At 37.8% G+C, this 21,570-nt stretch overlaps 1 protein-coding gene across 10 annotated transcripts in view; it reads left to right on the plus strand.

Moving 5' to 3' along the window:
- Positions 1-21,570, plus strand: part of Esrrg (estrogen related receptor gamma) — a 589,781-nt gene that overhangs the window by 432,343 nt on the left and 135,868 nt on the right. For all 10 annotated transcript variants that reach the window (XM_047520875.1, XM_047520880.1, XM_047520876.1 and 7 more), the window contains one exon: positions 10,284-10,400. In XM_047520875.1, coding sequence (XP_047376831.1) covers positions 10,284-10,400 — 117 coding nt within the window. The remainder of the gene's footprint in view (positions 1-10,283; positions 10,401-21,570) is intronic.

Here is a 21,570-nt window from a genome sequence, read left to right on the forward strand (position 1 = left end):
TTTGGTATTGACATCTAAGATTTCATGGGTCCATTTAGAAAGCATTGGACAGGAAGTCAGGGTATCTTGTAGAGAGGGTTGAGTGATCAGAGGTTAAATCGGTGTGTATTTACCATTCTGCTGCCTACTAAAACAAGGGACTGGAGCAACTGGAATATAGAATCTCTTTGAAGTCTAATATAAAGCATATATTATAAATTTCATTAAAAATTCATTTCAATGGTATGAATTTGTTCTGTCAAATGTGTTATTACTGAATTGCTTTTAGTTTTATGCTAAATTTTTTTTCATGATCCTAGAGATTGAATCCAGGACCTCAAGCATGCTAAAGAAGTATAGATCTTTTTTATTTTATTATTATCATTATTATTATTGGTGCCAGGGATTGAACCCAGAGGCGTTTAACCAGTAAGCCACATTCCCAGCCCTTTTTTATTTTTTATTTTGAGACGGGGTCTCATTGAGTTTCTTAGGGGTTTGCTAAGTTGCTGAGGCTGGCTTTGAACTTGGAATCCTCCTGTCCCAGCCTCCTGAGCTACTGGGATTATAGGCATGTGCCATCACGCGCAGCCTTTATTTTATTTTACTTATTTATTTATTTATTGGTACTGGGGATTGAACTCAGGGGCACTTGACCACTGAGTCACATCCCCAGCCCTATTTTGTATTTTATTTAGAGACAGGATCTACTGAGTTGCTTAGCACCTCACCATTGCTGAGGCTAGCTTTGAACTCACGATCCTCCTGTCTCAGCCTCCCGAGCTGCTGAGATTACAGGTGTGTGCCACTGTGCCTGGCCTTTATTTTATTTTTAAGATAGGGTCTTGCTGAATTCCCAGGCTGAGCCTAATGCTGGTGACCCTCCTGTCTCTGCCTCCAAAATAACTGAAATTTTAGGCATGTTCACAGTGCCTTGGCTCTAATACTTTTAGTAATTGATGGTTAAATACTAAAAGGGGAGATCGAATAATAGCATCACTAAAAATCAAGTTGACAAATAATGAATACTTTCAGTGGATCATTGACTTAACCAGGCACTCTGCTAGACACGGGATTCTGAAGGAAGTACCTGCCCTTTAGGAATATATAGCTGAAAGGCTGCTGTTGTAGCTCAGCAGGGAGAGTGCTTACCTAGCATGCAAGAGGCCCGGGGTTTGATCCCCAGCACCAGCAAAAAATAAATAAAATAAAAATGTAAGGTTGGGACAGTAGGGGGCCAGTTCAGTAGACATAAAGAATAGAGCCTGGGCTAAGTGCTAAGAGAGAGGCTCATCTGGAAGGTGAGTGTGAGAAGGAGTGTCACCCGTAAGGACCTCTCCCATGGTCTTGTGAGCCCTGGAGAGCTTCCCTGAAGACATATAACAGTGGAAACCCACGCAGAGGACCAGAAGGGAGGAGAGTGCTGCTTTCTAGGAACTTCCAGGCTTCAGTGTTGGTGTCAGACAAGGTGGTGGCCTTGGGAAAGGGGTAGAAATTGACCTGGGAATGTAGAAAGAGATAAGGCTGGGGTAAGATTTTTAAAGAGCTTTGCAAATGCTTTGCTCTGTTATAATCAGATTGCACCTGGTGATAGGCAGTGTATTAGCTCCAGTGCAGCAACAGAAGCATTCTCGGGAAGATGTGGCTGATATGTTGGAAATGCACTTCTTAGGCAATTGCGTCCTTTAACAAATGACTGAGTCCCAAAATTATACTTCTTTGCCGGCATGTATAAAACATAGCTATATACCCTCTGAAGTTGTTGGCAAGACAAAAAACAAAACAAAACAAAAAATCCTCTTTCAACTTCTCTGAGTGGCATGTTCATTTTGAGATCCATGAATAAATCTGAGAAAGTTTTTCTTTTTTTTTTTTTTCCTTATGATATTCCCAAATACCAGATTTAGGTCCTAGAGTCAAGGTATGTAGTAGCCAATAGAATCTTAATATGTTTCCCTCCTTTCTTCTCATGTTTCTGTCCTTTCTTCTCAGAAGGAAGAACAGACTATGTGATTTTAATATCTTTATTTCATATAACTCGCACACACTCATTAAATAGATTATTTCTCCTTTGTACTTTATATTTTGTAGTACTGGGGACTAATCCCAGAGGTGCTCTACCATGGAGCTATACCCCCTCATCCTTTCTGTTTCGTGGTTTTTTTTTTTTTTTTTTTCCGGTGCTGGGGATTGAACCCAGGGCTCTGTGCTTGTAAGGCAAGCACTTTACCAACTGAGCTATATCCCCAACCCCTCTATTTCGTGTTTTGAGACAGGATCTCCCTCAGTTGCCGAGGCGGGCCTTGAAGTTGTGATCCTCTTGCCCCAGCCTCCCATGTTAGTGGGATTATGGGTGTTCACCCATGCACTCAGCTCCAGTCCTTTTTCATTTTTATTTTGAGACAAGGTCTGACCTTAGTTACCCCAGCTGGCCTTGAACTTAGGATTCTCCTGCCTCAGCGTCCCAAGTTGCTGGGGTTACAGGAATGCAGCCCCACACCAGCCTCCTCTTTTGTACTTTAGCAAACTGAGAGTAATAAGGCTAACTAATTCAAATTCATGCAACTAAATAAAATGGGAGAACTGGAATCTGAACCTAGGTCTGCCATTTTTTCTCCCCCATTCTCTCTCCCACTTTTCTCCTCTACTCCCCTCACTCATTCCTTCTCATGTATCTTCCTGGACCATAGGCAAGGTAAACTCTTAATGATGGACACAAAATGGGTATATAAGAATTTTTTTTTATCACTTTCTCTTTAAGGTGAACATGTATCATGTTCACTGTTTAGTTAATAGTGAGAGAATTAAAACAAAAAAGAAATAGACATGTTTACAAACTCAGGGGAAACCAGGTTCAAACACACTCTTATTTAAACTGGAAAAAATAATTAAGGCTACATAATTTGTCCTCTTTTTATAGCATTTATTTTCTTGCTAACTGTTTCTCATTTAATGTAATGGGGATGTGTAATCTTATGGCTAGATATTTTGTACAGAGGGATGCTGCCAATGCTGGTGTGGTCTGTGGGTGCACTAACCCTTCCAGACAGTTTGCTATGGCAAGGAAGCAGAGTGTGTGGTCTCCAGGCACATTGCTCAGGGTTAACAAGCCTACCTGCTTGTGGATTTCTTTCTGGTCCCTTTTTCCGAGGTGCCGGGGATTCGAACCCGGACCTGGGCACACGCAAGGCAAGCTCTCTGCGTGCTGAGCTATTTGCCCACTCCCTGTGGTCCCTTTTTCTAGAAGGCAGGGCATCATCCATTCCCACTTGGCAGTTAGGCCTGGGTTTACCGTTTAAAGTACAGCAGTGTACTGCAGTGCTGTTGTGACACTCAGAGGCTACATAATCCTATACCTTTAAAAAATAGAATGTCAGAAGGTCCTTTCCATACCTACCTGTCTCCCAACTCATTTTTAGCGGGTAGAAGATTGGCACAGAGGCAGAGAGCAGGAAACTTCAGTGTGACCCCAAGTATGAAATTGCTTTGATGAGAGCCCCTCAAAACCATCATCCTGATCTGGCTCCTGTCCTTCTGCCTCAGTGTGCCACAACCTGCACTCCAAGGCCGTCCCTTTGGTCCCACACTGCCACTCCTTGGGGTACTTGGAATCCTGTATTAGAGACTGAGGTAGATTCTTGCAACAGTTGGGCAGTGGCAGATCTCTGACCTTTCAGGGTAGATTTGAAACTTAATAATGAGCGAAGATCTGCTGGCATCATGACTTGTGATGAAGAGGACAGTCACAAGCTTTGGGTGAAAATGAGGTGTAATGTGACCCCATACCCCCCACTTTATAGTTTGTAAAGTGACTCCAGTGACAGTTCTAAAGAAAACTTCTAAAAGGTGTTTAGTGATTCTTTGGGACACAGGTATGGCATCCATGTGTAACTTAATTTGAAGCCTAGCTTTGGGTATATTCTTTGAAAAAAAAAAAAAAAAGCCCCCTTAATCTATGTGTGTGTGCATGTGATTACTATATTTAAAAAGTTACAGATACCTAATAAATTATTAGTACATATTATGTAACCCAAGCTATAGATAGTGTTATTTTCTATTTTATGTGGAATGGGTTAGAAACAAAGAGTATTGAAAAAAAGAAAAAGGAAAGAAAGAGAAGTTGTATGTCTTTAAAAATGGGAAGACCTTTAAGAATACAAAATAAAAGGTTTTCTTTCTTGCTTGCTTGCTTTTTGTTTCATTTCAGGGAATTTAAGACAAAAATGCTCCAGATTATTGCCCGCACATTTTCAGTGTTCTGTAATTGTGTACCAAGGCAAATCCCATTATTTTTAAATCACTTAATGTTGAAAAACAATTGGATAAACCCCACTTGGAGTGCCCTGTGGGTCATCTCAAGCCATTTGGTTCTGTTAATAAAATTAAAACAATTGTGGGAAATATACAGATGCTTTCAAATTGGCTTTACAAAAAGAGGGCAACTCTCAGAAACCACATAAATCCAAATGCATCGTTACCGAGTGGGAGTGATGTGAATCAGGAGTAAAGATCTGACATATATTTTTATTTTGAGATGCCACGCTAATTTACATCATTCAGCCCTTTCACTGCCAAACTGTAAAAGTCCATTAAGTGACTGAAAGGAATATACAAATTATCCACTGGCACTCCGGGCTGGAGTTTTACATACACCCTGTTATTCTATCCGCCAGCGAGCTGCAAGATTCTATTAAGCAGTAAGTGAGAAAATTATATTGCCTGCAAACTAATTGTACAAAAGACTCTGAAATAAGTAATCAGAGCCCGGGACTTTCTGAAAAGCAGCCAGGAGATATTATAAATTGCTCCATCATTCTTGTCAGCCTGGTTTAAAAACGGAGAGCTTCCATGTTGATTTGGTTCCCTCTGCAGCACAGCGCACTACCCCAGCTATTGACAAAACTGGGAAAATTCCAGTTGTGACATCAGTAGCTGCCCAATTCAGTCCCTGGTGCCATCTAACAAATGTGTTCCAGAAAATAGCAAGCTATAATCCAAGAAAATGCCGTGTCTGAAATGAGAAGCCTGTGCTGCGAACAATAATTTCTGCACCTTCCTGAATGACCGTCCAGCTAACGTTAACATTGCAAGTGCCCGCAGTTGCTATTGGAAATATTTTTGTCTAGTTTTCACTTTCAGTGACTCGAAGGAAAACAAGTGCCCCATAGAGATGCTATGGTCTACTGGGAGTAATGTCTTTGAACCATTACCAAAATAGATGTAACATTGTTATCCAGGTGCTTGGGGCAGCACATTTTTAGGTTAAAATGCTTTCTTTCTTTCTTTCTTTTTTTTTATTGAATAGAAAAAAAACAACAGGGAAGGTTTTTCAAGGGCAGAATCTCCGTAGACTCTAACATGGATCAAAGACTTTCTGGGGTTGGGTGATCATAGCCAGCAACAATGAACTAAGTTACTCAATGGGAGGGCTTGGAAATTAGAGAAGTTTTCCTCCAGCAAACAAGTTATTTAGAATAATGTTTATTTGTTTTTCAAGATATAAACTAGAATTACTTAGTGAAATCAAGGTTATCATCCCTATGTGTCAAGACAACCTTATTGAAACAGAATGTTTGTGAAGAATACCTGAGCCATTGCAAACAATTTCCCAACACTTAAGTAGAAAATATTTTTGTGAAAACATGTAGGACCAGTATGTTTTCCATCCATTCACAGTGAACTTTTTAGAAAAATGCCATTGTGTTTCTGGTAGCTTTGGGAAGATTCTTTTATGCCAATGTAGTCATTTATTCATTTCTCACTCCATAGTTCAAGCATGTTCCTCTGTGTGAAGAAGTTACTGACTCTCCCAACCACATTCTGTGTGTTTGTGTATACACGTACATTCTAGTCCCGCATCCAAAACTACTGCAATACACACTCACTGTTATTAGTTGCTGTGTCTTGTCTCATCTTTGTGGACCATGCCAAGGAACAAAATTTCAGGTTTATTGGTTAACACTGAAGATTCAGCAACGAATAAGATAGAACTCCTTCAACAAGAATTCATGGAGGAACTTTATATTGTAGAGAGAGAAATGAGAGGGAGGGGGGTATGAAAAATGGTGGAATGAAACAGACATCATCACCGTGTGTACATGTGTGATTACACCAATGGTATGAATCTACATCGTGCACAACCATAGAAATGAAATGATGTACCCCATGTGTGTACAATGACTCAAAATGTAGTCTGTAAAAAATAAAAAAATTCAAAAAAAAGAAATAGCACAAAAAAAATTCATCTTAAGGCACTATTAAAAATTTTTTTGCCTTTACATTTCTCTTTGTCACTAAAGAATTATGGAATGCAATGGTCAGAAAGGAAATGAGAATACTTTTCTATGTGTCATCTGAAACTCTGTTGTGGCAATTTGACAATTTCCCTTCTGGTATTTATTGTTTGTTTGTTTTGTACTGGGGATTGAACCCAGGGGAGTTTTACTACTAAGTTACATTGACAGCCCTTTTTATTTTTTATTTTGAGGCAGAGTCTCACTAAATTGCTGAGGCTGGCCTCTGACTTAAAATTCTCCTGTCCCAACCTCCTGAGTTGCTGGGATTACAGGAATTGTTTTCCTTCTCTTTTCTTGAAGAAATTTAAAAATCTTTACACCATTACTCAAAGTCATTAGATTTAGGTACTATCATGGAATCACTCCTAAATATTTCTCCATTGTGGCTCCAATTTTTTTTTTAACCAGATATTGAACCCAGGAGTACTTAACCACTGAGCCATATCCCAAGCCCTTTTTATTTTTTATTTTGAAACAGGGTCTTGCTAAGTTGCTGAGGCTGACTTTGAACTTGGAATCCTCCTGCCTCAGCCTTCCAAGTCTCTAGGATTACAGGCAAGCACCACTGTACCCAGCCAATGTGGCTCCAATTCTGATCACATTTATTTTGTCAATAATAACCAGTATTAGAATAACATAAAAAGTACTTATCTCTTAATACCATTCATCTGTATTGCCTGTTTTTTCAAATCTCATTTTCATTTTTTTCTTACCCTATCAGTATCAGGATGTATTTTTATTTTCTTTAAAGTTCTTCCTTTTCTTTTTTTTTCTTTCCTCTCTAGAGTGTTTTGTAATTTTTTTGTTTTTTAACTTCCCCTTCAGAATCTCTCTGTCTTTGGTCACATTGTTTTTTTCTCACTTTCAAGACTTTCAGGAAATCAGATTTCTCTCTACTTTTTTTTTTGATCATTTGTGCAGTGGTTTTCTGAGTGTTCTTAATACTGTTTCCTAAAGGTACATCCAAAGCTCTGGTCCTGTGGCTGCCACTACATTACAGCACCATGATAAATGTTCATGATAATAATGACCTTGAAATAACAAGAAAATATCAACTTATTATAAGTATTTTCTTTTACTTATATGCAACTTTTTGGTGGAGTATTTTTATACTGAATGAGAAATGGTCCTTGTCTTCCAGCATCTTACCATCTAGTAGGTAGTGTGTATACAAAAAGGTCTAACAAAATATGGCCTATCTGTATGGGATGAGAGTACCTGAAAAGATATGAGAATCAAGAAATCATTTTCTGCTAGGATGGTCTGAGAAGTTTTTATAAGATTTCACTGGAATTGGAGTTGAACATGGAGCCTTAGAAATAATTTTAAGAAGATAAAAGGGGCAGAGAGACATCATTCTCAGAGGGAAGTCTGAAGGACACATAGCAAAAAAAAAATGAATAAATCAAATTGGCTGCATCAGAAAGTTCATCTAAGGTAATAATTGTAATATTGCTGTAAAGGTAGATGAGAGTTGGATTGGGAGAGAAACTTATTTGCTAATCTAATATTTTATATTTAATTCAGGAGGGCATAGGAAATCTATTGATCTTTCTTTTTTGGGGGGAGTGGGAGGGGCTTGCTTATTGCCCAGGTTGACCTTGAACTCACTATTCTCCTGCCTCAACTTCCCAAGAAGTGATTTGAAATTTTTTTTTCTTTCTTTTTTTTTTTTTTTTTTTCCTCAGTGGAAGGGAATGAACCAAGGGCTTTGTGCATGCTACACTATCGCTCTACCACTGAGCTATACCCCCAACCCCATATTGATTTTTTTTTTTAAATTAGGGTAGAGACATGATGGAAAAATCGTAGGAGAGGAACTAGATAGCAGTGTGCAGCATGGCCAGAGTGGGCGAGAATGGAGGAGGTAGCTGTCCTGGTCCAGGTCTGAGCACCCATACTTGATTTATATTCCTGTCATAAGTGCCTTGCTATGAAGTGTTGGGATATAATTTCCAAGGAGGACGAAGTACGAGTTTAGAAAGAAAGATGATTGTGTTAATTTGTGGTGATAGGTCATCCAGGAGAAATTTCCAGGCTGGTGTAAGGGTGTGGGACCAATGTCCATGCCTCAAAATGGGAAAGTGGACAAAGTATTACTTTTTACCCCTGTTCAGGCACATAAGAAAAATAAATGCTGTTTTAGCAAACTTTTTTTTTTCTAGTCCTTCTAAGCAGTCATTGTTCAGTCTTTCCTAAGACAGCAAAGGCCTACGTTTCTTTTTAAATAAATATAGAGAAAGTCACAGAGAATGAAAGAATCTGATAGTGGTACACTAACTCTTAGAAAATTACTAGCAATAGTCTTTTGATGCAAAATAAATTTTCAGAGATGGTTTTAGGAACTCTGCAATGAAGAGTGGTTCATCTAATGTTCAGATTCTAAATCCTTTTATTTTCAGCCATGACCTAGCAAGTCTGGTTCCTTTGACTTATTCTTAGATTTCTATGAGTGTAGCATTATGAATATTTTTGAGAAGATGATGGTCAGTGTTCCTATTTATGTGAATAACATCAGTCTTATTGTTTAAGCTCATGTTAAAAGCAGTTGCTTTTAATATTATTTATCCTAAATTAGAATGCTAATTTAGTCAGTTATGATAGGCTTAGCTCTAGTTATAATGCACAGACTTTTTTTTTAAGTCATGCATACTTAACCAATTTTCACTAGTTATAAGTGGTTAGGTATTACTTCCTGTTGAATTAGCAGTTGCTGAGTAGTTGAGTCTGTACAATCCTGCAATCCACTAATGTGATATTTAATGAGGAGACATCAGTCTGGAGAAAGGTAGTCAATATAAATCAGTGTTTACAAAGTGTGATTAACTCTGAAATATTTCATCAATGCTGTGGTCCCAGGCAGCCTCTATGCTAATTACTAGAATCTGCGCATGTTTCAGGGGACTTGGAGGGACCCTGAGTATTGCAAACATGGAGCAGCAAAATTGCAATTATGCTCGGACCGTCTCTGATGACAATTTATGCATTTGGTGTGATGACCTCCCCCTTCCCAAGAGGGCAATAAACAGAATGCATTTTCATTAAGATACTAATGCACTTAATCACAAGGGGAAAGGGTTAGGAAGTAGCGAAAGACCTTCAAGCTCTGTGTGACAGAGCTGATAGAGGAAAGAAGCTTTATTTTAAAGACAGTTTCTTTACAATGCTGTGGGCATATACTGGCATTGTCTCTGAGAAATATTTAAAGTATGGATCTTCTCCTTGTTGCTTATTTACCATTTCTAATGTATAGGCACTTCCACAAGTAGTGTAAAGTCTAATATTAAAAATATAACTTCCTAGCGGTTTATTTTTAATTATTACATTTTCATGGAGCATAAGTGTTTGGAATTAATGATGCAAATCATGTAACAAACCTGATGATGGTGTTCAGTAGTGGTGACCAACATCCTCCTCCTCATCATCAGTAAACATTTACTGAGCAAAGAAACATTTACCAGCTCTGGTAGCTGGTAAGTCTTGCAGGGAGACCTATGTAATTCCTATCCCTTCCCTCTAGGAACTTGCCATAAAGCTCTACATTGACCTCCTGATCATTTTGTACTATAAGGTTTATGTTGTTCAGTGTCGGAAAAACCATAAGTCTGATGCATCAAAGTGCTAGTCCCCTTTGGTCCAAATGTTGTAAAACAGTGTGCTTTGCACAGGTGGACTTTGCTTATTGCTCCTTTCCTGAGTCCCTCCATGCAAAGTAACAGTCTTCCAAAAATTTAGGATCCAAAATAAATGTCAAAGAAGTTTATTATCATAAAATCCTCATTTTAAACTTAAGTTTTTCAAAAGCTTCAGTATATGTACTCTTGTTGTTCAATGCATCCTCAGAGGTAGTAGCAGATTCATTTCTCACATTCCCAATGAGAAGCAACTGCTGTGACTTTTGGGGGAGGAGGGAGCAGGAGTGACAGAGTTGACATTTTCTTTGGGATGCTGATATCTCCTGGGTCTTGCAAGTCTAATAGCTTCTTTTCTTCCAACTCTGTGTTTTAGGTAACATAGAATATAGCTGCCCTGCCACGAATGAATGTGAAATCACAAAGCGCAGACGTAAATCCTGCCAGGCTTGCCGCTTCATGAAGTGTCTAAAAGTGGGCATGCTGAAAGAAGGTAAGGCACTTGTCTAGTGTCCCTGTGCTTTAGGTTTCGGGGGATGGGATTTGGAGGTACAGGGAATTCCACTAATTTTAAAAAAGCCAGAAAAAGCTGGGGTAGCAGTAAGTGCTCCGCATTTCTTGGCCCCTGAACTTTCTGATGCGTCATTGCTGACTGCTTGACATCAGCCAGAAGGACAAGGCAGGATGCATCTGATTTGCAGTTGAGCACACCAGGTATGCTTCACACTTCTGGTCTTGTCCTCTTTACAGTTTGCAGAAGGAAAAAGATGACGACAAACAAGCAACCTAACTGATGTTGTCTTTTTGCTTTTTATCTCATTACCGTGTTCACGGATTTTTAAAATTTGTTCTAATTAGTTATACATGACAGTAGAATGCATTTTAACACATCATACATAAATGAATTATAACTTCTCATTCTTCTGGTTGTACATGATGTAGAGTTACACAGGTCATGTAATCATATATGCACATGGGGTAATAATGTCTGACTCATTCAACTGTAATTCCTACCTCCATACCCCCGCCCCTCCTTTCAGATGCCTCTGTTTAATTCAAAATACCTCTATTCTCCCCGCACCCTTATTGTGAATTGGCATTCACATATCAGAGAAAACATTTGACCTTTGGTTCTTTGGGATTGGCTTATATCAACTAGCATAATATTTTCTAGTTTCATTCATGTACCGGCAAATGCCTTAATTTCATTCTTCTTTAAGGCTGAATAATATTTCATTGTGTATATATACCACAATTTCTGTATCCATTCATCTGTTGAAGGGCACCTAGATTGGTTCCATAGTTTAGCTGTGGTTCACAGATTTTTTTTTTAAGTCAATCTTGTGTTTAAAGCACTCTTTATAATTTCCAACCTTATTTTCTACTAAAAAGAGTTTGTGATATGATATTAAAATTGCTTTCCATTTGCTTTTAGTCAGGGATAACAACAACAAACACAAAATATGAACAGTTGAACATGTATCCTGTGTTAAACAAAATGCCTAAGTTTACCCAGTTATAACAGCTGGAGCCAGGAACTGAACCCGTGGATTGCTGGATGCCTCTCACCTATTCTACACATTTCAAAGGAGCTGAAATATTTGTATATTTCATCATGTTTATTGAGACAAACATTTCAGATTAGAGATAGAGAATAATTGTTCTTTTCTTTAGAAGACCTACCATTTAGTGTTTTATTTTTTAACGTGTCTCTGTACATTTGTGTGTTTTGAAGGTATGCATTTAACAGGTTACATTTGGACCTTTCTGTTTCTTCCTCTTCAGAAAATTTATCAGTGTTTAAAGTAAATATGACAATATATAAAAAACAAAGACAAAACATGGTGAAGCTTGGAAAATATTAGGTTAATTAAATTTTTAAAAGTATAGATTCTGTTGCATCACAAAAATATGCTTTATTTCTGGGATTTACCTTATTAGTTTGTATATTTTGTTGTTACTGGATGTCCTCACTTTTTTTAACTTCTAAGTCTGCATGGGTCCAAGTATTCATTCACCAAGTTGAACTGGAACTTTGGGTGTGTCATTACTAGATCTCATAATTTTACCTAGTTTATTTCACTTCCAAGATTTCTCTGGTGCTATGATATAGAATTAGTACATTAGATTTTGTTCCAGTACATGGAATTTATACCATACTTGTCTGCCCCTTATTTGTCCACTAGGAACAGTGCACACCCTCTCAAATTCTTCTTCAGCTTTGCTTATCTCTTGAAAAAGAGCTATATACAAACATAGATGTTTATAATTAAAGCATCATGAAAGGTAATCAACACCCATTACCAAGCAAAAGATAAAGTAAAATGCAAACTGTTCTAGTGTATGACTCAATTTATATGTATGTCTGTAGGGGTTGGGGAGAGGGACATGGAAAGAAGAAAGAATGGGAGAAAGTAGCTACACACCACTGATGATATATGCATGGAGAAGTAGAAGGAGGGATACATTAAGATTGGTGTCAAGGTTACACTGGTGAATAAAAATGAGGACTTTGGCACTGTTAGGATTTTTCACAGTTAATCATGTGTTTAGTAAATATTAAGATCCTCCAATGTGCCAGGGACTATTCTAGGTTTCAATAATGTAAAAATGAGAAAACAGACTCAGTTTCTCTTGCTAGTGAGAATTTATATGAAAATGACAAAAGGACCATTTTCAACAAAGGCAAACACAGACATAAAAACTCAACAACGACAATCTAACCCATAAGAGAAAAAATTTTCCTTTTAGTTAAGATGATGGTAACTGTGTACTGTGGTTGAGGTGGAAAACTTTCTTGGCCTTAAAATGAATAGCAGAATGATAAGCAAAGTACAGTTCAGAATGTCAATTTGATTCCCAGCACCACACACACACACAAAAAATCAGATTGTAATAATAATTGATAGGCACTTTTTAGTCTGCATTATATTTATATTGCCACTTCGTTAGGCAGTAGAGATTCAGGCTAAACTTATGCTTATAAGGAAAGCTTAATTAAGAGCCATTTCAAACTCTTGAAAGTTGAAGAATCATGATTTTTAAAATGCAAGTCAGTTGTTTTAAATGTTATAGAAGTAATCTGTCAATGTATATATCTTAAATGAATGTGTCCTAGATTTGGAATATCCCCCACCTGCACCAAAACTAAAGTGCATAGAGACTCACCTTCATTTCCAGGAATATAGATTTTTTTGATGAGTTTGATTTTACCACTATAATTTACTCACGTGATTGTCCTTCTAGATCTAAAGAGGGAAATAAAAAAAAAATTTCCCTTAAATAATTTTTCCAGTTGTAGCTTCTAACAGTAGCATTTCCTGAAGAGTGGCAAGAGTGAACAGAGAGGTGTGAACTATGTTTAATTAAACATTGTTGGTGAAAGTAAACGGGACTCTGCTTATCTATATTTCACACCTCTTCAGTTGCTGTTATCAAGCCTTTAGAGGATCTGTTTTCAAGGGAATTGCTGCCATTTCTGATATGCTCAAATAATAATTTATTTTCCTTTACTTCTTTCTGCCCACTTGGATAGTAAAATCTCAGTTCTCTGAGCCTCACTTCCCCCTCCTCCAAACAGAAAGGTTGGGATAGTTATGAGTAAATATGGAATATTCCTTTTTCTTTTGTACTTAAAAAATGCAGTGAAATATTGCATTACACCCTGCATATAAATGCACAATTATGTTTGGCCATCTTCTTGGCCCAAGACTTGCTTTCTAAGCCTGGAGAGAATGATACCGTCTTAAACGTATCTTTATGGATGTAGAGGGATTTCAGTCCCACGCAGTATGTCAGAGATCATGATGTAGTAAATCTATTCAAATGTAAACCTGTTCAATTCAATTACCAGTCCATAATAAAATTTGCTGCTACAACCCCCGTGTTGACCACAGCAGTCCATACAGGCTGATGGCACAGCGGGTCTGGAAATTGACAGACAAAATCTATTTAAACAAAAAACAGCATTAGTTCTAGAATCTGAAATGAAATCAGATTTCAACAGCTTTGATGGGAACCTTCTTTCCTTTAACAGGTATTTTTATTCAACTCGCCAAACGCATCGTAGATAAAGGGCTGCCTGAGGGAAATGAAGTTTTCATTAAAAAGGTGGTTTATAGAAAGCTGAGGCCTTTCCCATTTTACAAATAATAACTCTTAGTTATATTGAGTGGCATTTCTCCTAATTGAGGCATATCCTTTTGAGAAGCTGAGTGCAGTTTGGAGCATGAAAGGGAAGTGATGACTTAGTTGGAGAATTCCAGTTGTATCGCTGTGTGCAGAATTAAATTCTTATTAGTTATGCCTTCTCATTTGTTGGCACCAGAATTATATCTGAATGAACAAATCATATTTGATTTTTTTAAGTTGTAGGTGTACACAATACCTTTATTTTAATTATTTTTACATGGTGCTGAGGATCAAACCCAGTGCCCCACACATGCTATGGAAGCGCTGTACCACTGAGTTACAACCCCAGCTCCTGATGTTTGATTTCAATGTTAGCATTCTTAACTTTGTGTGTGTGTGTGTGTGTGTGTGTGTGTGTGTGCATGTGTGCTACTGAGAATCAAACCAATGTCCTCACACCTGGTAGGCAAGTGCTTGCTCTACCATGGAGCTATACCCCCAGCCTAAAACTGGCATTTTTGAATTAAAAAATCATTACCAGTTAAAGCGAAAACAAAACAAAATGAACAAAAACCTTAGAAAACCACATCAAACCAACCGAACAGAATCCCTCAAGGAACAGTTGTGTTGGAGAAAACAACATACTGTCACACCATCACCAAACTTTAAGCAGTGCTGTTAGCAAACAATAATTCATTTAGGTCCAAGTGGTAGGACCATTCAGCATCCTGAAAAATCCCCTCATCTTTCTCCTTGCTCTACTTTGCTGGTAAACGTCTCAAATGATGGGCCAGCATTATTTTTTCAGCATTATACCATACTGTATGTCAGAGAAAACCCATCTATTACTTGATATCTGGTCTCAACATTCCCTTTTCATTTTTTTCAGGTATTGCTTATTTGAAGGAAAAAACAAGAACTAATCAAGGTGTACCTATAAATCTGGTCAAGATTTATTTTTATTTTGATCTCTCTCCTTGGTTATTTAAAGGCTACTGTAGGACATACTGGTTCAGTTTTCTCTTTGTCAGTAGCAAACAGGGACATTTTATGAAAGCAATAATTATTTTATGTAGGTATAGAATTCAGTGATCAGAGAACTGAAGGACGTTTTGATATTTATTGGCACAATGGGTTTCACTTTGGCAACTCAAGTGTTTTTCTCCTAAACTCTTGCAGGTGAGCAAAAGAGCTACATTTACACATGACATTTCTGTTCCCTAACCAGGTCAGCTTCCATGAAAAAGGTAGATGAATCAGGCAACAGAAAAAAACAGTTTAATTATTTGGTGCCAAGAAATTATTTTGTGACATTTACTTGCCTTTAAGAAACTACTACTTAACCTTTCTGATCTTTGTTTTTATAATCTGTAATATGATGATATCACTAATATTTACAAATAAAATGTTGTGAATATTGGATAAAATATTGTGTGAGGGGACTGGACATGTAGCTTAGTTCTAGAACGTTTGCATAGCATGTAAAAGGCCCTGGGTTCAATCTCTTGTAAGACACACACACAGATACACAGGACATTTCAGGTTAAGTGCTCACCATGCCGTGTGACCTAGAGTGACAACCAGATCAAAATTAGTTACTGTTGTCAGAGACAGTAAGAGTTGGCTAATTTTGATCTGGTAAGACTTTTGTCTTATTGTCAAGGTTTGCTTGTCAGATGGAAACCCTGGACCTGAGACAAGTTTGTAATTGCTTTAAGCTATGTGTGCTTAATTATACCCATTAAGGTGAAAATTGTTCCAGTGTGGACACTGGGTCTGGGACATGGTGAGCTGGAGATAGGAGAAGTTAGAATCTGGGTATCATATATACCCAGATTGGTTGCTGAACCAACCCAAGGTCTCTTAAAATTTTTTATGCTTTGACAGCACCAGTGGCCTTAAAAGTGCTTTCCAAAGTTTTTTATAGAAGCACATCAATAAGTGAAAATTTATTTGGAAATTTACTCTTCAATATGTGACCTTATGTCAAATGAAGAGAAACAACAGCATGAAAAGAGAAAAAAGGACTTAAGCTCAAGAAGTTTTCGCCAACATTAGAGGCTAATAATGCTTTGAGCTAGTGATTTAGCTCCAGAAAGAATTTACTCCTTTATCTGAAAAGGAAAAGGAGGAGGAAATAGCAGCAGCCTGGTAGGGGGAAAAAATCACAGGATAGAAATAAATTTAAGTAAATCTCAACAAATAGTAATTAGCTTCCCCAAGTGCCTGGCAAAATATTATGGTTTAGCTTTTAATTCCAATTTTTCTACTACTTGGCACTGTGATTTTGAGCAGGTCCATTGGACTCTAAGAGTCTCCATTTCTAAGTGTGTAGGGAAGCAGTTAGACTACATTCTTTCTTTATTGAATCATGCAAGTTATATTTTGAAATGACAGAATGCCTACAGAAATCCACACTAATATATGGCACAAAGGTGCTATAGAGGAGATGATGATGATGATGATGGAGATAATGGAGATAATGGAGATGATGGAGATGATAGAACCGTAGTACAACCGTGGTTTGATAGACATGGATAGTGACTCTTGCTATTTTGTAAATTTTGTCTTAACTGAAAACTATATACTTTTCACATTTGTAGACTATCAGGAAATGTTATATATTTCAAGTTAAGTGAGAGTTGAAGAAGCAATAGAGCAGTTAATAGGTATGTAAATACTTAGGAATTGAAGTATTGATTATATATTTTACCTGTGTTCAAAAAACTTCCACTCTTTATTTCCTCACTTTTCCTACCTGCCATCTCTGTCAATATATTGAGGTATAGTCAGTATAGTTTTATTTCTGTGGGCATCTGAAATCTCATATGTCTGCTATTAGTCAAATTTTATCTGAAGTTTTGCTGTTATATTTTTAAAATAAAAATCTTGATAGCAGTAGGAGAGGAGAAGAGGAAGGTTATTTAATTGTAAATGCCTTTTAAATATTTCCTATGAGGAGGAAAAATAAGTTGTTAAATAATATAGTTGCTATGTATTTATAGATATTCTTATTTGATTTTTATATATGATTTGACTTCTTCAATGTATGTTTCTGTTACAGAGATGATCAATGCCATCTATGCTTATCCCCCCCCCACTTTAAAAAATCTAAAAATATCAAGCACAAAGATTCCAGGTAGGAAATATGATCAATATAGTAGAATTATGATCATCACAGGATAAAGTAAAAACAGAAACTGGGAATCAGCATTTGCAGTAAGTCACTGTTGAATATGGAAAGGTTATAGGTTATTCATGATTAATAATCACAATAATCACAATAAAACCCCATTCAGTACAAAAAGGTGGGATCCTGGGTGTTGGATTTTAAGCACATAAGAAATCCAAGGTTCAGAGAGTTTTAGTGACTTGTCCCAGGTCCCACTGCAGATAAAGAAGGGATGGGATTAAAAGTCAGATGAGGTCACATTCCTAGGTCCATCCTATAACTTTATTAAGCTTGACATAGCCTCAGTCCAACAAGGAATCTTTCCTGCTCCATACTGGGGTCATATGCACACATTTCAGCAGAGACTGGACATAGTCATTTGGATTTGGAACTAGGAAAGGACACTGGATAGCCCAGGAATCAGCCAAGTTAATAGGTTTAAGCAGGGAGTTTGAGCCTGAGGTATACATGCAAGTGACAGTCTTTAGGGAGGGGCTTTGCCTTAGCATTCAGTCTGAGGAAACCAGCCTCATACCTGGAGTTTAATGGGGCCTCTGAAGACACAGATAATGATGGGAATCAGTGCAGAAAAGGTCTTCATTGGGTAAGTGAGCAGACCAGAGTATCTCTCACGGATGGTGAGTTGAAGTCTATATTAGAGCTAGGAGGTCACTGTGGCAAAGTTGAAGACACTGTCTGAAAAGGGTCATGTCATCTATGCCCAGCTTCAATCCTTTGGCCTGACAGATCTTAAATCCATCAAGAATTGCCTGTCTCTGTGTAACTTTTTCTCTGACTCATGGATTAATAGGGCTGACCTATCATTTAGGAAATCTTTAAGTTAGAAGAAGTGAGTACAGAGGGTGAGGCAGTCCCTCTTCTTCCACAGTAGAGGACTGTCTGTCTAGAGGTCCTATTTATTCTGAGCTATCTCATTACAACCCATAGGGTATATGTCCTATTTCCACCTGTTAGAGATGGCAGTTGTGTGTGTGTGTGTGTGTGTGTGTGTGTGCATATACATGAGAGAGAGCACAAATTATACATTGACTCATTTAGCTGCCATTCTCTCTCCAGCCAGTTGTCCAGAGCCCCCAGGATATAAAGAAAAACTATCTCAGACCTGTTTTGCTGCAACCACAGCTTGAATCTTGATTTCTTTATGGCAGTGGGAACTCTTGAGAGTCTTCTGGGTTTACTCTATCAGCAGGGGTAGCAAAGAGCAACTTACTTGTCTAATTACCCTTCTGTTTCATATTTCCCGTTTTAATAAAATGGTCATTTAAAGGGTGTAGCATTTTCCAAGTAGGCTCTCTCTAAAAAATATAAAGCTACTCAGGTCACTTAGGAACAAGTGGATTTGTTTTTGCTTACTTAACGAACCTGCTTCTTAATTTATCCGAACAACATCTATTTTGTAAAAATCTCTGAAGAAGACATTGCCAAGGTGATTTTTTTTTTCTTCCCGAGGATCATTATGCTGCCAAGTCAAAAACAGAAATTATTGGTAGCAAAATTTGGGTTCCTACTGCCTTCAAAAAGCAGAACAAAGAAAAGGAGAAAGCTTTAATGGTATTCAAGGAAAATATTTCTGTGTTAGATGACAGTTAATAGAACTGCGTTGACCTCACTGGTATTTCTTGCACTCTCTGTTGTAATATTATTCTAAGAAGTTCCCTCATTAATGCAGAGCATTAAACAAAATTCCCAAGTTATAACATAAGCAATAGCAAAGAGCAACTTCTTTGTGAGCTTTGTCTTGACATTAAGCCATTTGGGAATGTGTTTAAGGTGCCACAAAAAGTTATTTCATGTACAGATATTGCATTAGCAGATGGTGACTTTTTCATGTTTTGTTGATATGAAACTTGAATAGTCTGCTTCAAAATGAATGGCCAAGATTTTGAAGGTAAGACTAATAACACATTCTTGAAAGTTTAACATGCATTAGACTGTGTACTATGTGCTTTAGTTGAATTTTATTTTTGTTAATTCTTACAAATGACCCCCCCAGGAGTAGGTATTTCCCCACTTTACAGAGAAAACAAAGCTTAGAAAGATTATGCTTGTGTTAGGTAGTTTTTCACTACTGTGACAAAATACTTGAGAAAATCACCCTGGAGGAGGAAAGATTTATTTTCGCTCATGGTTTTAGAGGTTTCATTCCACGGTTGACTGGATCCATTGTTTCTGGGCTATGGTGAGGCAGAACACCATGGCAAAGGATCACAGTAGAGCAATGTGGCTCACCACATAGCAGCCAAAAAGCCAAGAGAAAGCTTTACAGAAAGATGCCAGGGAAAAGGAGTTGTCCTCAAGTATGTACCCTGAAGACCCACTCCTTTCCGCTAGATCCCTCCTCCTACTGTTTCCACCACTTCCCTGTAGTCTGTTCAGCTGTGAATCCACCAGTGGGTTAATCCATTGATGAAGTCAGAGCCTCATGATCCATTCCCTTCCCCAAATCCCCACCTCTGAATATTGCTATGCTGGGGATTAAACCTTCAACACTTGAGCCTCGTGGGTGGCATACCAGATCCAAGTCATGACAATGATACTTGCTGAATTTCTCCCGATGCATGAGGAAATTCAGATTCTGTAACAGGTGCTTTGACTCTGCTGCCTATACTCTGTATTTGCTTACTATAGTTTCTCCTGGTGAACTATAGGAATATTCAAATGCATATTTGGCTTGTCATTCTTCATAGGCTATGTACATTATGTGTCAGTGAGCTCTTGAAAGTTGACTTAAGCACCTTCCAGATTTTTTTCTTTGAAACAGGACTCATTTCAGTGCTTCAGGTTCTTGACCTTATGTCCCAAAATAGCTGAACTATGTGCAGTAAGTGACCCACCATTCTGACAGATATTTTAGGGAACAAGTTCAAGTATACTATCAGGATGAGACTAGATCTTTTGTGTTGATTTCCCACTCTGAGATTCTTGTTATCCCAACAAAACCCTTGAAATAACCTTTCTTCCCCTTCCCTTTGTGGTGCTGTAGATTGAACCGAGGGACTCCTACATGTGAGTAAGCACTCTTACTACTGAGCTATACCTCCAGTCAACTTTGGAATAACTTAACAGTTATGACCAATGTGAATAAACATCAGCAACACTCAAGGGGTCTATGTTTTTGTCAAACAATGTGTGGCATTTTGTTTAAATACAAATTGGAGTATGGAGGAACATTTTTCTTTGTGGCATAGTTTCATGCTCTGGCTCAGTTTTTAGGAAGTGAACTTAAGAAGAACATTTCTTTTAAGTTTTGAATGCGTGACTTGAGCATCTTCTACCCCAGTTGTTTTGAGGATGTGGCTATAGTGTGACACTTGGGTGTTATTTTAGTCAGCTTTTCACCACAGTGGCCAAAATATTTTGGTTCAGGTTTGTAGAGATTCAATCCACAGTTGGCTGACTCCTTAGCTTTTGGCCTAAGGTGATGCAGAACATGGTGGAAAGGTGTGGTAGAGGAAAACTGCTGAGGATGTGGTAACCAGGAAGCAGAGAGAGTGAGCTCCATTCACCAGGGACAAAATATAAGCCCCAAAGCCATGTTCCCCAGTGACCTACTTCCAGCCACACCCTACCTATCTATAGTTATCACCCAGTTAATCCATTAGTGGATTAATCCACTGATTAGGTTATAACTCTCATAAGCTAATCATTCCACCTCTGAAAATTCTTGCGCTCACACACGAGCTTTTGGGGGACACCTCATATATAAATCATAACAGGTATTATAGTCTTACCCATTTTATAAATGGGGAAAATTAAAATACTTACATTTAAAGATTTGTCCCTGATTCTATATATAATCCATGTGGCTTCATGGGCAACATGTTCCCTTGTACTCTTAGATGTCTGAAACAGTTTTATATTTATATTTTGTTTTTTTAAAAAAAATCACAATTGCATTAGAATGAGGTAGATAAACTCTTGCATGAGCTAACCAAATGTAGCACTAAGAATTCTTTCAATGAAATAAGTCTCCCTTTTCTGCATTAGTGTTACAGAGGATAGAGAAGACTGAAATCACAAGAAATAGGTCTTTTATCTCCCTTCCTCCTGATTTAATTGGAATACTATTAAAAGTTAATCATTTATTTGATTGTCCCCATTTGTCATTTCCATTTGTGAACTTAAAATAGAAAGCCAGCATTTAGCTAATATGTTACAACTTTTTATTCCTTTTGAATTATACAAAAATCCCTATGGATTTAGCCCCAAGGGAGGGAAACCTGCTTCGACATTTGCTCAGACATTTGAAGTCCAGTGACAGCACAATAAGTGGCAAGGGACGAGGCGGAGAGGCCAGAGCATGTAGGACTCCAATGTGGAATTTTTTCCCCACCTGTCT

Source organism: Sciurus carolinensis, chromosome 12, assembly GCF_902686445.1.
Source record: "Sciurus carolinensis chromosome 12, mSciCar1.2, whole genome shotgun sequence".
Lineage (NCBI taxonomy): Eukaryota > Metazoa > Chordata > Mammalia > Rodentia > Sciuridae > Sciurus > Sciurus carolinensis.